Source organism: Carcharodon carcharias, chromosome 13, assembly GCF_017639515.1.
Source record: "Carcharodon carcharias isolate sCarCar2 chromosome 13, sCarCar2.pri, whole genome shotgun sequence".
Lineage (NCBI taxonomy): Eukaryota > Metazoa > Chordata > Chondrichthyes > Lamniformes > Lamnidae > Carcharodon > Carcharodon carcharias.
The window spans coordinates 127,833,062-127,850,348 of record NC_054479.1 but is presented as its reverse complement, the minus strand read 5'-3'; the positions used below and the strand labels follow the sequence as shown (position 1 = coordinate 127,850,348).

General features: G+C 42.1%; 2 protein-coding genes across 11 annotated transcripts in view; both read right to left on the bottom strand.

The window, feature by feature from the left end:
• Window positions 1-1,938, bottom strand: part of LOC121285927 (striatin-interacting protein 1-like) — a 38,561-nt gene extending 36,623 nt beyond the window's left edge. Inside the window, exon 1 of the mRNA XM_041202881.1 lies at window positions 1,882-1,938. The gene's annotated coding sequence lies outside the window, so the exon portion shown is untranslated. The remainder of the gene's footprint in view (window positions 1-1,881) is intronic.
• An 8,031-nt stretch (window positions 1,939-9,969) lies between these two features.
• LOC121285771 (putative adenosylhomocysteinase 3) overlaps window positions 9,970-17,287 on the bottom strand; it is a 108,646-nt gene continuing 101,328 nt past the window's right edge. For 7 of the 10 annotated variants that reach the window (XM_041202565.1, XM_041202572.1, XM_041202567.1 and 4 more), the window contains 3 exons: window positions 13,539-13,617; window positions 12,608-12,728; window positions 9,970-11,823 (listed from right to left, as the gene is read on the bottom strand). In XM_041202565.1, coding sequence (XP_041058499.1) covers window positions 11,817-11,823; window positions 12,608-12,728; window positions 13,539-13,617 — 207 coding nt within the window. In that variant the 3' untranslated portion in view covers window positions 9,970-11,816. Of the gene's footprint in view, window positions 11,824-12,603; window positions 12,729-13,538; window positions 13,618-17,287 lie in introns of those variants that run through there. The other 3 variants (XM_041202573.1, XM_041202574.1, XM_041202575.1) reach the window with 1 other exon arrangement.

Genomic DNA, 17,287 nt, shown 5'->3' with positions numbered 1-17,287 from the left:
AAGAGGCAGAAAAGGCATGAGAGAGATAAGAAAGAGGCACATAAGAGGGAGAGTTACAGAGATATCAGGGTAAGAAATATGAAGAGGAAATGAGAAACTTAGAGGGGGATATGCTTTCCAGATAAGAGTACAATCCAGATTTCAAATCATATTAATTAACTGACTTGGTTTCAACACTATTCGCAGGTTAAACTTCAGTTACAATGAGCAAATCTTCCAAAATGCACTATATTTCAAATTTGAGGCTTTATGTGTCAGTTGTGAGTACTCTGACTCTGACTCACAAGGTTCTGGGTTCAAGGTCCACTCCAGGGTTTGTGCATAAAAATCAAGGCTGACACTTCAGCACAGTACCTAGAGAGTGCTGCACTGTCCGAGGTGCTGTCTTTCATAAAATGTGTTAAACAGAGGTTCCCATCTGCCTCCTTGGGTGGATGTAAAGGATCCCATGGCACTATTTTGAAGAGGAGAGGAGTTATGCCCGGTGTCCTGGCCAATATTTATTCTTCAATCAACATCACAAAAAAATAGATTATCTGGCCTATCACATGGCTGTCTGTGGGAGTTTATTGTACACAAGGTGGCTGTTATGTTTCCTACATTAACAAAAGTATTGCACAACAGACTTGTGAGCAAAGTTATAACTCATGGAATAAAAGGAACAATAGTGACATGGCTGTGAAATTGGCTGAGTGGCAGGAAACAGAGTGTAATGGTTAATGAATATATTTTGGCTTGCAGGAAGGGTTGTAGTGGAGTTCCCTAGGGGTCAGTGTTGGGACCCTTGCTCTTCCTGATATGTATTAACGATCTTGGCCTTAGCGTACAGGGCACAGTTTCAAAATTTGCTGACAATAAAAAACTTGGAAGCATTATAAACTGTGAGGTGTAGAACTTCAAAAGGAGACAAGTTGATGGAATGGGTGTACAAGTGGCAGATGAAATTTAATGCAGGGAAGTGATTCATTTTGATAGGAAGAATGTGGCAATACAATATAAAGGGATATAATTCTAAAAGGGGTGCAGGAGCAGAGGGACCTGGGTGCACTGGGTGCATAAGTCATTGAAGGTGGCAGGATAGGTTGAGAGTACATAGATAGATTGGAGAGTTTGGGACTGTTTTCCTTGGAGGAGGTTGAGAGGAGATTTGATTGAGGTATTCATAATCATGAGAGGTCTGGACAGAGTATATATGGAAAGACTGTTCCCATTGGTGGAAGGATCAAGAACAAGAGGGCACAGGTTTATGATAATTGGCAAAAGAAGTAATGGAGACATCAGGAAAAACTTTTTCATGCAGTGAGTGGTTGGGATCTGGAATGCACTACCTGTGTGTGTGGTGGAGGCAGGTTCTATCAAGGCATTGAAGGGGGAATTGAATTATTCTCTCATAAGGAAGAATGGGCAGGGGAGTAGCATTCAGTGAATTGTTCCTTTGGAGAGCCAGCCCGCGGGCAGAATGACCTCCTTCTGCGTCGTAATAATTCTGAGATTCTGTGATTACAGCAATAACTACAATTCAAAAGTACTTCATTGTCTGTAAAGTGCTTTTAGACGTCTCCTGGTCGTCAAAAGTGGTACATAAATGCAAGTCTTTCCTTAGCACAAATCATGAAAAGTTGGCCGAACCTAGTTTTGTCGCTTAAAAGTAAACAGAAAAGTTAGGCTTCTTGTTTTGGCAAAGTTGTACGGCTCCATTCTCGCCTATTTCCATGACCTTGTGCCACTCTTCTATTGGCGTATGGGAGCAGCTCCGAGTCACAGACCGGCACCTACTCCCATCGGCTGACTGACACTGACATTTGCCCCCTCGCCGGTTATTATTAGCCGCTGTCACCTGTCGGTGTCACTCTGCTGGCCGAACCCGAGGTTCAGACTCACCTCCGAGTCCCTGCGCTGGTTACGGAAGAGCTCCTTCGCCCGGGAAGCCAAGCTGCCGCCACCGACACTCGCCGCTTCCATCCTCAATCGGCCACTAAACTCGGTTACATTCTGTAACCAAGCGCCAGCGTTCAGAACCCCGCCCACTCACTCCTTATTGGACAACTGATTCGGAGGCGGGAGATAGAAGCTGAGTCGGCCCCTGATTGGACCAGTGGGACGTCAGTCAGTTCTGTTGCCCCGCCCGGCCTTCAGCTTGAGAATCATAGAATGGAGGAGGCCATTCAGCCCTTTTGTGTCCGTGCCTGCTCTCTGCTAGATCCATTTAGCTAATCCCGCTCCCCGGCCCTGCAATTTATTTACCCCCTTCATCCATACAAACTACAAAGACCATTTGTTCCCAAGGACAAACCCACAATGGGACAGGCTGCAAACGGAAATAGTCACCCATCACTTGAAATCTTCAAGAGCCATTTTTAGATTATTTCCATTTAAAACTTTTCATCATCAGGATTACCACCTCATCAGATCTTGCCTGGTTTAGCTAGCACCGCCTTTATAAATTTTGGGGGAATATGGATTTTAATCTGTGATACCAATACGGCTAAAGTAGAAGCGGAAGTTTATCCAATTCTCTTTTGAAATCCATGCTGGAATCTACTTCTAAACCCTACTCTGGCAGTGCATTCCAGATCCTAACCACCCCCTGCATTAAAAAATTCTTTGAACAACTTTTGCTAATCACAACCAATGGATTAGATTTAAGATCTGCAGTCCTGCCACATCTGGTCGTGAATGGTGTTGGACAATTAACTCACTGGAGGAGGTGGCTCCACAAATATCCCCATCCTCAATGGAGGTGCCCAGCACATCAATGCAAAAAAGGCATTTGCAACCATCTTCAGCCTGAAGTGCTGAGTGGATGATCCATCTCGGCCTCCTCCTGAGGTCCCTAGCATCACAGATGCCAGTCTTCAGCCAATTTGATTCACTCCGCGCAATATCAAGAAATGGCTAAAGGCACTGAATACTGCAAAGGCTATGGGCCTTGACAATATTCTGGCAATATCACTGAAGACTTGCACTCCAGAACTAGCTGTGCCCCTAGCCTAGGCATCTATCTACCTGGCAAAGTGGAAAATTGTACAGGTATGACCTGTCAACAAAAAGCAGGACAAATCCAGCCCGGCCTATTACTTTCCCAAAGTCTACTCTCGATCATCAGTAAAGTGATGGAAGGTGTCGTTGACAGTTCTAACAAACAGCACTTACTCAACAATAACCTGCTCATTGATGCTGTTTGGTTTCTGCCAGGGTCACTGAGCTCCTGACCTCATTACAGCTTTGATCCAAACATGGACAGAAGAGCTGAAGTCAAGAGGGGGAGGTGAGAGTGACTGCCCTTGACATCAAGGCAGCATTTGACCTAGTGTGGCATCAAGGAACCCTAGTAAAACTGAGGTCAATGGGAATCAGTGGAAAAACCCTCCACTGGTTGGAGTCATACATAACACAAAGGAAGATGGTTGTGATTTTTGGAAGTCAATCATTTCAGTCCCAGGACATTGCTAAAGGAGTTTCTCAGGATGGTGTCCTAGACCCAACCATCTTCAACTGCTTCATCAATAGCCTCCCCTCCATCATAAGTTCAGAAGTGGGGATGTCCGCCGATGATTGCACAATGTTCAGCACCATTCTTGACTCCTCGATATTGAAGCGGTCGGTGTCCATACACAGCAAGACCTGCACAATACTCAGGCTTGGACTGATAAGCGGCAAGTAACATCCTCACCACACAAGTGTCAGGCAATGACCATCTCCAACAAGAGAGAATCTAACCATGTCCCTGTCACGAAAGTATAATAATTCTCATAATATTGTAAAAGTAGGCTAATAGGGGGATTTGGATAGTTTCTCTGTGTGCGTGTGTGTGGGATTTAATTGAATTGCTGACAGCTGGACTTGAAGCTTTGACTCATCAAAAGAAGCTAGGTTTGAAATGCTAAATACGTAAACATGGCTTAGAATGAGTTGAGGAGAATTTGCATTTTTAGATAAATCAGGGTGTTTGAATTTCAAAAAGATTGTAGGATGGTTACACCTGGCCAGAGAAGCTAGGCCAAGCAATGTGTTTATTATTCCCAAAGGTTACTGATAATATTAGCACCATGAAAAGATTTATATTATGAGAAAGGTAAAGTTCCAAAGACATATGAGAACAAAGAGATTTACATTAAAAGGGAGAAACATATATAAAGGAGAATGAGGCTGTGTGTCAGGGAAGGCATTGTAAGATCTACCAGAAGTATGAAAAGCCTCCTGTATTTGTGCATTTAGCTTGCTGTATACAGAAACTGAAGCTGGGAAAAGCCACTTTGAATTCTACTGTCCAGGATATTGTGTTAACTTGCTGGTATCCGCTTGTTTTTTTTTTTACGGTTGTCTTAACAGGGCCGTAACTTGGAAGCCAGGTTACTTAGGGGTTTAAGGGGTTATTATAGTAGTAAATTGTAGACCTAAGCATGTGCTTGAAATCGTTTCTTTTGTTAAATGTTTAATTTAATTTTCTAAAAAATCTCTAAAGTCTTGGTGGACTTGTTACGATTGAATTCAGAGCACGCATCTCAAAATAAAATACAAATTGCAAAACCGCTGTGACCACGTGATCAAGTTTCCCTCGTGGATTTGATCTGCATGAAGCACATCATCTGCTGCGTCATAACACTCCCCTTGACATTCAATGACATTACCATCTTTGAATCCCCCACCATCAACATCCTGGGGGTTACTGTTAACCAAAAACTGAACTGGATCAAGCATATAAACACTGTGGCTGCCAGAGCAGATCAGGGACTGGAAATTCAGCTGAGAGCAACTCATACCACCTGAGTCCCCAAAGCCTGTCCGCCATCCACAAGGCAAAAGTCAGGAGTGTGGTGGAATATTTTCCACTTTCCTATATGAATGCAGTTTCAACAACATTCAAGGAGTTCAACACCATCCAGGACAAAGCAGTGTGCTTGATTGGCACCCTATCTACCATTTTAAACATTCACTCCCTCCACCACCAAAGAACAATGGCACCTGAATGTACCATCTATAAGATGCACTGCAGCAACCCATCAAGGCTCCTTCAATAGCACCTTCCAAACCTGCGACCTCTTCTACCTAGAAGGACAAGGGCAGCAGATGCACGTGAACACCACCACCTGCAAGTTCCCCTACAAGCCACACACCATCCTGATTTGGAACTATATCGCTGTTCCTTCAATGTCTCTGGGTCAAAATCCTGGAATTCCCTAATAGCATTGTGGGTGTACCTACATTACATGGAGTGCAGCAGCTCACCACCATTTTCTCAAATGGCAATTAGGGATGGGCAATAAATGCTGGCTGAGCCAGCAATGCTCACATCCTGTGAACGAATCAGTAGCCTCTGATTCTGAATCTTTCCGTCAATGGGAACAGTTTCTCTCTATCTACTCTGTCTAGACTCCTTTAGGGTTAGTGTGATGGTGGTGTATTACAGTTCACTCAGGAAGTCTAAGTTGGTGTGGCAACATTCACTTTTACATGCACATTGTAAGCTCGGGCTATGGATAGTGACGGTAGAGGCTTCAACATTCTTTCCAGCACATGGCTGACCAGGAATCTCTCCCATTCTTAGCGCCTGCCATTGGCATGTTTTGGAAGGTTTTACAGGTTGATACTCAACCTGTTTGGCCGTGTAATGAACACACCTTCCTTGACCATCAAGTCCTCAGTCCCCAGCGCTTCTGGCTTAGAGGCAAGGGTACTACCTGTGCACCACACGACCTCTGGAGTTAGTGTAGAGAGCTGGAAAATCAATGTTTTGATTCTTCTTGGACTTTTTGTTGCCATCACCTGTGGGGTATAACTTTAATCAGGCTGATCTCCCAACCAAAGCATGTTGTTTTCCCAGCATTAGAAATTTTACAAAGTTTGAGGCTGGGGAGCAGTGCTAAGTGCTCACATAAAGAAAGCCACGTTTCCTGATTTTTGCAGTGGAACAGCAAGGTGTTCAATCGTGAGGCATCATTGCCAAGCTCAATCCTGCTTTCACAGACATCTACACCTGCCCCAAATATGCTGCAGCTGCTGGAAATCAGAAATGGAAACAGAAAAATACTGCTGAAAACACTCAGCAGGTCAGACAGCTTCTGTGGAGAGACAGGAGTCAACGTTTCAGGTCTAAATAACCTTCCTAAGAATGGTCCACAAAATCTCCCCCACCCCAGCCCCCAACTGGAACCCATTTACACTCCGAAAGCTAGGGTTGCTAAGGACATTTATATTTTGATGTGATGCAAATCAGCTAATTCAGCGCACAGACTGGGGTCCAAACCTGACATTTCATTCATCTGTATTACCAGGCTATTCATCAGATAAATTCACTGCAGTATGGAGATAATGAAAGATGCAGATAGTGAAGAGTGCAGAGGGTGGAAGACACAGGGAGTGGAGCGTAAAGTGGAGTGGATGGAGTTGTCATAACCTTGAAGTTGTAAGTTGTGCATATATCTGAGAATCATCTACCCTAAACATCTTTTATATTTTTACAATTCTAGTTCATGGTAGCCTTGGAATAAATGAAATTTTAGTGCGTAAGGTTTCCTAGTGGGAAGAAAGTACCATGAATAACCACCCTGCCTAAGGATGAGTTACAACTGCCCATCTGCCAAAATGAATATTTCATACACGCTGGACTCAACCATATGTCCTCACAAAAAGGACGCCATCCCATTAAAATGTTATGACAATCCATACAGCATGCCTGCCTCTAAAAAGGCTGGTTAATTAGTTTTCCTCCAGATCAGAAAATATGTAGCACGTGTGGCAAATCTTCAGTTAGTTATCCCAATGTCAACAGTTTCAGTGCACAGATCAATAACCTACTGCTGCTTGTCAACATTTTTCTCGATGTTTGCAATCAATTTTTTTTTCAAGTTCTTGACTTGAAACCTACCAGTTTCTTTGGCAACCACTACAATTATTGATGCACTGTATATTCGGATGAGACGTTAAACCAAATCTGCCCTTTCAGGCAGGTGTAAGGATCCCATGGCACTATTTTGAAAAGCAGACGAGCTCGCCCAGGTGTCCTCACACATATTTAACCCTCAACCAACATCACTGAAAACAGATTATCTCGTCAATATTACATTGGTTTTTGTGGCAGCTTGCTGTGCGCAATGGGCTTACAACTTCAAAAGTACTTCATTGGCTGTAAAGCAATTTAGAACATCCAGTGTGTGTGAAAGGTGCTATATAAATGCAAGCTTTTTTTGTTATTATTTGAGCACAAAAATGCAAGGCCATTTGGAGTGGCAGGTGTCTGTGTCCAATCCCTTGGCTCTTTGTTCAAACATCAAGTCTGGCACCATTGGCCAATGCCACAAATGCAAAGATATTTAAGGGGAAAATGAGCCTCCTTCATGCAGTCATCTCCACATGGTCCTGGCTGAACTTTTTGTGATCTTGCTCTGGTGCCAGCGCTGCTTGGTAGCCAGACTCCATCAGCTCACTCAGTTCAGTATCTTGTCATGAGTCTTCTGTCACAACTTGAATCCACTTGGGTTTTTCTGCCAAGTGCCAATGGCTCTGTGACCCCTTTCCTCACTCCACCTTGAGACTGAGTCCAAGTTACTGGATGGATATTGAATAAGCAGAACATTACTCATTTATTATAAATCCACTCAATATTTTTAAAAATTCATTCATGGAAAGTGGGCTTTGCTGGCTTGGCCAGCATTTATTGCCCATCCCTAATTGTCCTTGAGAAGGTGGTGATGAGCTGCCTTCTTGAACCACTGCAGTCCATGTGGTGTAGGTACACCCACAGTGCTGTTAGGGAGGGAGTTCCAGGGTTTTGATCCAGCCACAGTGGAGTAAAAACAATAAACTTCCAAGTAAGCATGGAGGGTGGCTTGGAGGGGAGCTTGCAGGTGGTGGTTTCCGTGTATCTGCTACCCTTGTCCTTCTAGATGGTAGTGGTTGTGGGCTTGGAAGGTCCCTTCCAAGGCGCCTTGGTGAGTTCCTGCAGTGCATCTTGTAGATGGTACACACTGCTGCCACTGTTCGTTGGTGGTGGTGGAGTGAATGTTTGTGGATGAGATGCCAGTCAAGTGGGCTGCTTTGCCCTGGATGGTGTCAAGCTTCTTGAGTGTTGTGGGAGCTGCACTCATCCAGGCAAGCAGAGAGTATTCCATCACACTCCTGATTTGTGCCTTTTAGATGGTGGACAGGCTTTGGGGAGTCAGGTGTGTTACTTGCTGCAGGATTCCTAGTCTCTCACCTGCTCTTGTAGCCACAACATTTATATGACTAGTCCAGTTCAGTTTCTGGTCAATGGTAACCCCCCAGGATGTTGATCATTGGGGATTCAGCGATGGTAATGCCATTGAATGTCAAAAGGAGATGGTTAGCTTCTCTCTTGTTGGAGATGGTCATTGCCTGTCACTTGCATGGTGCGAACTGTACTTGCCACTTGTCAGGCTTAGCCTGAATATTGTCCAAGTCTTGCTGCATTTGGACATGGACTGCTTCAGTATCTGAGGAGTCGTGGATGGTGCTGAACATTGTGCAATTATCAGCGAACATCCTCACTGACCTTATGATGGAAGGTCATTGATTAAACAGCTGAAGAAGGTTGGGCCTAGGACAGCGTAGGTGGACTCTTTCAAATTCCGGGGTTGTTGAGGTCCCCATGGTCTTTGCTCCTAGACTGCACCTCCCAAGTGGCAGGAGCAATTGCCAACTGTGTCTATCAACTTCCATATGTGAGTATGAAGCCCCCTGAAAGAGCATGCTGTTTGAATCATACAACCAAACAAATTCCTAATAAATCTTTCTTCTTTCATCAACTACAATTCTACAATGAGCTGTGACTTTTAACTGGAAAAAACAACTCCTAACCAACCTCCACAGGTTGAATCAGTAGCTGTTAGGTCCTCTACTGAATCGATAGGCCAATGTTTTATGTAAAAAAATGTTTAAAGTTCTTCAAAGGGTTAATAAAAGACAAAATAAAATAGACAAATAAAAGACCTTGGAGCTGTTGGATTAGTATTTTCACTTTTTCCTCTTCACTTCATGTTTCCTTTCTACCTCACAGCTTTTCTGGCTTTCTCCATTTGGTTATCAGGCAAGTCATGAGTTAACTGGTCTCCTCCTGTTTCTATTTGGCAGGGGTCAAAGGTAAAGATGGCAAAGGTATCACAACCTAATATTTACTCTTAACTGGAAATTAGTGCAAGTCAGCAGTATATGCACATTGTAAGGCAACAAAAATACATAATCAAGGAGATAGGTTTTGATGAAGCCTTTGAAAAGCAGAAAAGCAAGGCAGAGAGATTTAAAGATGTCATGTGAGAATGTGAGCCAAAAAGGCTAAGACTTTGCAATGAAGATGGAATAGATAGGGTTGCAAAGGTATCCAGAGTTGGAGGAGTACAGGGCGTTTGCATTTAGGGTTGCAGCATGTTGCAGACAGAAGGATGGCAAGGACATAAAGAGATTTGTAAATAAGTATAGAAATTTTGTAATTAATTACTTGGGAGAGAAATGTGGAGCCAATGAAGGTTGGTGAGTATAGGGGTGGAGGGGAAGTGTGACATGGTGCAAGCAGAGGAGTTTTTAAAAGCCCAGTGAAAATGCCGGAAAGATTCAGCCGCTTGCTGTTTAGTTTACTTATTACGAGATTTCCAGGCCTCTACTCAAAACTGGCCCCTAGCTGTAGGCCACAAACTGAAGCCTCAATGGAGGTTTCAGCCTTTAATGCACACCTCATCATCAAACTTGCTCTTGAAGAGTTTGGAGAGCTTCAGCAAGTCAATACTGAAGATGGAGAAAGGTGCTACCTGCATTACAAAAGCACAAACCCTGATAGGCTGGCTAGAGATAGTACCCTGAAGGAACTGTCTGTGGGCTGGTCTGTCTCACTCTCCAAATATGAATATAGGGAGGGATGAAGAGCTGGAAAACAAATGGAAACAATGTTGGAAATCAATACATGCCTCATTGAAAAATGAATGAGATGCAACAGGGAAAAAAAAACATTGAAAGTACTTTGAATTTATCAACACTTTATTTGGGTTTATGATTACAGATTCATTATTGCTCATCTACTACAATACTTGACCATTAATACAGTACTTAAAATAGTTACCTCAATTTTGAAACTCAGTTTGTGCAGATAAACAAGTGATTTGTTTCTTTTAAAAGTTGATTTTTCTGCTCTACTGAGCAGGTTGCTGGTGTCCTTTTTCCCTCAAACTTTTATTTGTAACATATGATAATACATTCACTAGCACCCCTTCTCCACGATCAAAACAATTAAAAATCATAAATCACTAAAACTGGCTGAGATTCAGATATAAGCTTCAGTTTTGGGAAAAAAAACCCCCACAAATATAGCAGCTTGCAGAAATGCATAGGGTCAAGATATTTGTTGGAATCCAAAAACAGATGTGATCAAATGTTTTAAATAAAACAGCACTTGCTTAACATACATAATATATTTCGACAAATAATTAGACTGGTAGCCATCAAAAGGGCGAGTGATTTGTCATAGAGTATAAAATAGGAAAATGTAAAACGGGGAGAGGAATGGTGCAACGTGCACAGCTCAGAGAGCTAGTTGAGGGTCAGTGGGCTGAATTTGTGTTGTAAAAATCTAAGGTTCTAACCGGTGATAAATTGTGCAACATTTCTCCATTTACTGCCTGGACAGGAGATTTGCTGCAGTACAACTTGAACAAAAGTCCAAAATCAGTGAAAATGCTGGTCTGAGAGAGAGGGCAAATCACAAGCCCTAGCCATCAGCTAACAGTTTGTAACAGCTAGTACCATTTGAAGCTTTTGAGGATGGTGGGAGAGATAGAATAATAAATTAAATCAAAAACACACTGGCAAACACCAAAGACTCTCTTTCATGGTGTTCCGCAATATAAATCCACTGGTATGCAAACAAATGAAACTTCTCTTTTTAAAATTGCTGATAATTTCTCTCTTCCATTTAAGAACTGCTGAGCCAAAATGTAACTTTATTCTACTTAGATGTTGAATTCAGTCACAGAATAATCATACAGCTCACTTGTTTTTTTTAAAAAATGAAAAGATAAAGATGGGTGAAAGGTCTGCAGATAACCTGTGCAACATTAAGTGACCCAGTCAGTCCCACATGCCATTCTAGGTTTCATGTGCTCCTCCAACTCAAAGCTAATGCCCCGGCTGAGGGCAGAATAAGCTCATATTCACAACAGGTGAGACCAAGTGTCAAACACTGCCAGGGACTTGAGCCAAGAACAGCAGCGCTGTAAAGAAGGAATTTTAAGTGCTACGCTATCCGACCAGTCAGACAGAACCTAGTCTGCTAGATCCTATTTTTTTAAAAAGATTCAAAACGGAACATAAACGACAAGCTATAGTTTGCAAGTTCTCCAGCTCATACTGCTGGGCTTTGTTTAAAAAAATCCTTTGAGGAATTCCATAATGATATTCTAAATATGAAGTATTTAACCATTTCTTTACCATACCCTTTTACTCAACAAAAAGAAAATTAAAAACAAAAAAAAGACTGGAATATGTGCACCTTAAAACTTTTAAAACAGCTGACGGTTTGATTTTTCGCTTCCATTGTTTCTTTCCCACAGTTAATAGCTAGGATGTTACTAATTCATTATTTTAAAACACTACGGCAATAGAAGAAAAAAAAATCACATTAAACGGAGACACTTTTTTCATCTTCTAGTGCAGTAAAACCGTCTGGTGGGATTATACACATTCTATTTAAATAAATAAATGACTATATACCTAAAACTACTTAATCAAGGCCAGCTAAATCAGAGGTTTTGATCCTGTACAGTAGTGACGAAAGGTTCCTCCTCTTGTTTGTTGTTCTTATTGTTTTACATTTAATACCTAGGACAAAGAACAACATAAACAATGCATCAGCAATGCTTCACTAGGCTCTGCTCTTACTGCCATGTAAAAGAGAGGAGTCAGTTCCACACAAAGTTCTTCACCCTACATTTAGGTATCATTGATTCTTTGCAAACCTTCTGGAGTTTCATTCTAAATCTTTCCCTTTCCCATTCTTCCTCCTGTCATTCTCTCCAGTCACTTTATCCTATCCATAGATACAAAGGTGCAGCTTTGTTGGATTTCAGAGCACTTAATCAGGCAGTCTAGAAGTAGCTTTCCTCTGTACTGAATTCAAGTTGTTTATGACTTGGAGGCACTTGCTGGGGTATTGCAGGAGATGCACGTACAAGATCCATGCTGTATCTTAGTGCTTTATAGTGCAGCGGGAGTATTCCCCCAATCTAACCTGTTCTATCTACATAGCTAAAGAGTGTTCGATGCATTTCACACCTTGATAAATGCAAAAATGTCACCAACCAATTGTGAGGCTACTGTGGATGTGATTTATAATCGGAAAATGCACAAAATGATCATCTCAAAATTGTGAAATCCTCCATCAGGCATCAGGTCTGAAACTTAACTGCTTTTTATTCTTCCAGATGTTTGCATTCTTTCCTTCTTTCATGGATCTTACAAACAACTTGCTTTATCCACAGTTCTAGTCAGAATGCCCAGACAAAATCCCTCCCTGCCGTTAAATTTAAATCTGCTACCTGCCAATAGCTGAACTTACCATACCCCAAAAATTGTAGTTTGAACAGCTTTTTGTTTTGCATCTTACCGATAATAGTTTGGCTTGAAAGGCCCGTTCTTGTTCAAACCCAAGTATTTTGCCTGCTCATCTGACAGTTCTGTGAGATGTGCATCAAATGTGGGCAGGTGAAGGCTTGCTACGTATTCATCTGAAAAGCATGAGTTAACAGTACATTCAGCATTAGCAATCTGTGAAAACAAATACAGTTGCACATTTTGAAAAATAACTATTTTCTTAAAGTCAAATTAAGTTTGGAAAGTTTTAAGAACTTCTAAACTGATAGCAGCCCGATAAGAGTGCTGTCACAAAACTGCTGGTTGATTCTTCTGGTTGGTCTGTGGAATAACACTGGTCACAAATCACTAGAGGACAAGCTTCTGATATTGACAGTGCCTGTCTCTAGTGCCTATGCGAGTGTGTCTGTCTGTCTGTATTGCCTGTGTTGGTATCTGTCTCATTGCCCCATCTCTCTACATGCATATGCATGGGTCAAGTAGTTTCCAAATAAGGTTAAAGTACAATAATTACTGCAGTCTGTTCTTGCACTAGCAACGACAGTGCAGAGCAGTACAAGCCGGTGAGCAGTCCCTCTCCCCATCCTCCCACCTGGCTCGCAAGGGATGGAGAACTGAAAAAGGATTATTTTTCCCTTGTGGCCAATAAATGAGAACATACCATGTAGGAATTTCACAAATAAATTATTTCTCGTTTGTATGGAGTTCTCATTCACTTCGTTCTATTTTGTCAATTTATTTTAAGGTACAAGTCACCTCATATGAAGCTACACCATTCCCAAAGGATTTGATCTACTGCATGTCCATCATCTTACACAGATGGGAGGGTACAGATGACATTACTCAAAGCTGTGAAATTTTGGATTGAATCCCTAGATCTGCTGTGCCAAGTCACCTTAAGAGCATGGAGTGCAGCAAAAGCATACACATGTTCTAGAACGTACCCATTTTTTTAGGCAGCAAATAGACATCTTGTTTGTATCTTCCCTCCGGAGCATTGTACAGCTCTATCATTGCCAGTGCCTGAGGACAACAAACAAAATATTAATCTCTACAGTTTGTACAAACAGTGAAAATACAGATACAACAAAATTACTTGGAGCCCAAATTACCTGACTAGCAGTTGGAGCACAATACTGCCCTCAGTGCCATGTTGGCTCCAGGAATGGGTAATGAACTGACTAGAGCCCATAAGTGCTACTGAGGCAGATGTATTGACATTGGGCAAGAAGAGGGTGGGCCTCAGCTACAATCCCTTCCTCTCCTCCTACCACATTCAAAAAGCCTGCTCATTACCTAGCCCCATACAAGAATGAGTGAAATACCAGAAGGCTGCCATTCTTTACAAAATTGTTCTTCAGCAAAAGTCAAAACCTTCAGGACAGAAGAGGAAAAAATTTGAATACAAAAAATAATTACAACTCTCAGTAGTTCAGGTTAAAAATGTGGGAAATTGCAAAACGAATGCAGCAATAATTGTTTAAAAGTTTAAAGTTTGGAAGAAATGATCCTGATCTGTATTAAACTGGCGCTGACATTTTCACTTAACTGCCAGTTAATAGCCATGGGAATTACAGCCTCATGGTTTCTTGCAGCTTTTCTTGCTAAACTGTGTAAGCCTTCTTTATATACTCTGGGATAGAAAACTTTTAATAGTTAGTCATTAGCACAAAACACATAGGTATCAGTTACACTCAGGAAGTCCTTACCTGTTTACTTTAGAAAATAAGAAGTCAGAGCTATGACTGCAATAACCCGTGTCTTAACAATCATTGTTTTTCCCATTTCGAATAAACAGCTCACAACACAAGTGTTGCATAAAATGCTACCAAATTAAATTAGAAAGGAAAATTCTTATTTATGTTTCCCTCCTCCATCACTGAACCAACTCAGATCAGCTTTCCTCTGAAGGCTTCAACCCAGTAACCATTCTTCACATATGACCAAAAGACATAGGAGCAGAAATTAGGCCATTCAGCCCATTGAGTCTGCTCTGCCATTCAATCATGGCTGATAAGTTTCTCAACCCCATTCTCTCACCTTCGCCCTGTAACTTTTTATCCCCTTACCAATCAAGAACCTATCTATCTCGGTCTTAAATACACTCAATGACCTGGCCTCCACAGCCTTCTGTGGCAATGAATTCCATAGATTCACCACTCCCTGGCTAAAGAAGTTTCTCCTCATCTCTGTTCTAAAAGGTCTTCCTTTTACTCTGAGGCTGTGCCCTTGGGTCCTAGTCTCTCCTACTAATGGAAACATCTTCCCCACGTCTACTCTATCCAGGCCTTTCAGTATTCTGTAAGTTTCAATCAGATCTCCCCTCATCCTTCTAAACTCTATCGAGTATAGACCCAGAGTCCTCAAACGTTCCTCATATGTTAAGCCTTCCATTCCTGGGATCATTCTCGTTAACCTCCTCTGGACCCTCTCCAGAGCCAGCACATCCTTCCTGAGATACGGGGCCCAAAATTGCTCACAATATTCTAACTATGGTCTGACCAGAGCCTTATAAAGCCTCAGCAGCACATCCCTGCTTTTATATTCTAGTCCTCTCGCAATAAATGCCAACATTGCATTTGCCTTCCTAACTACCGACTCAACCTGCAAGTTAACCTTAAGAGAATCCTGGACTAGGACTCCCAAGACCCTTTGCACTCCAGATTTCTGAATTCTCTCCCCATTTAGAAAATATTCTATGCCTCTATTCTTCCTACCAAAGTGCACGACCTCACATTTCCCCACGTTGCATTCCATCTGCCACTTCTTTACCCATTCTCCTAACCTGTCCAAATCCTTTTGCAGCCTCCCCGCCTCCTCAATACTACCTGTCCCTCCACCTATCTTTGTATCATCTGCAAACTTAGCCAGAATGCCCTCAGTTCCTTCATCTAGATCATTAATGTATAAAGTGAAAAGTTGTGGTCCCAACACTGACCTCTGCGGAACTCCACTAGTCACCGGCCACCATCATGAGAAGGACCCCCTTACTCCCATTCTCTGCCTCCTGCCAGACAGCCAATCTTCTATCCATGCTAGCACTTACCTCTAATACCATGGGCTCTTATCTTACTGAGCAACCTCCTGTGCGGCACCTTGTCAAAGGCCTTCTGGAAGTCCAAGTAGATAACATCCATTGGCTCTCCTTTGTCTAACCAACTCGTTACCTCCTCAAAGAATTCTAACAGATTTGTCAGGCATGACCTCCCCTTGATGAAACCATGCTGATTTTGCCCAATTTTATCACGCACTTCCAAGTATATGAGTACAGATGGTAAGAGCTGGTAGGATATTTGACAGTGAAAGTGATTATAAAGCCACAGTGTGCATTTTTCTGCAGGGGTTACTAGAAAATAATCAGAGATTTATTTTCTTTAGCTCAGGGGCACTGAAGCCACCTGTCACATCCCTACTGTCAGCCCAGTTGAGATCAGCTAACATTACAGAGACTGGCAATTAAACATATACTCCAGATTGCTGAATATCAAAGTGCACCTACTAACTGTCATTGGCTCAACTGCTATTTTGTGCCATCTTAATGCTATAAGGTCTGGCAAGCAAGAAAAATGTGTAAAAACAGTATGTATCAAGCATCATACTGAGAATAATGCTGTGTCATGTCACTAGAAGTATATATTTAAACAAACTGATCTGTCAAACAGGATCAAATGCGCTTTATAGTTGCGTCTGTTCAGAAGCACTGTCATTGCTGGCAGAAAGTCTGTTGACCTAAATCTGGGCAACCTCTACTGACTATATTTCACGCAAGCACAATCAAACCTATTGCACAGGATGGTATGCAGAGGTCTGAGTCTCTCTGTTCTGGTGAATTGTACAGACCACAGTTTAAAACAACTTATATTTATATAATGTCTTTAACATAATAAAACAGAACAGAAAATAGCAAGTCTTGTTAAATGGTTGTTTTTCAGATTGGGGATGGTTGACAGTGGTGTTCTCCAAGGGTCAAAGTGCTGGCACCCCTGCTTTTTATAATATGTATAAAAGACTTGAATATTGGAATACACAGTAAAATTTCAGCATTTGCCAACAATACCAAAATAACAAGGATGATAAATTGACTGCAAGAGAACATAGGTAGGCTGGTGGGGTGGGCAGACGGATGGCAGATGGAGTTTGGTGCAGAAAAGTGTGATGTGTTTTGGTGGGGTCTAGGGAGAGGGAATACAGACTTAATGGCACAGTTCTAAAGAGTATCAAGGGTCAGAGGGACCTTGGGATTTTTTTTGCATAGATCATTGAAGGTGGCAGGACACAATGAGAGCATGGTTAGCAAAACATATTGCTTCTTGGGCTTCTTAATTAGAGACATTGAGTACAAAAGCAGGGAAGTTATGCTGAACCTTTATAAAGCTCTAAAAACAAAAAAACTGCGGATGCTGGAAATCCAAAACAAAAACAGAATTACCTGGAAAAAATCAGCAGGTCTGGCAGCATCGGCGGAGAAGAAAAGAGTTGACGTTTCGAGTCCTCATGACCCTTCGACAGAACTTGAGTTCGAGTCCAAGAAAGAGTTGAAATATAAGCTGGTTTAAGGTGTGTGGGGGGGGGGCGGAGAGAGAGAGAGAGAGAGAAGTGGAGGGGGTTGGTGTGGTTGTAGGGACAAACAAGCAGCTTGTTTGTCCCTACAACCACACCAAACCCCTCCACTTCTCTCTCTCTCTCTCTCTCT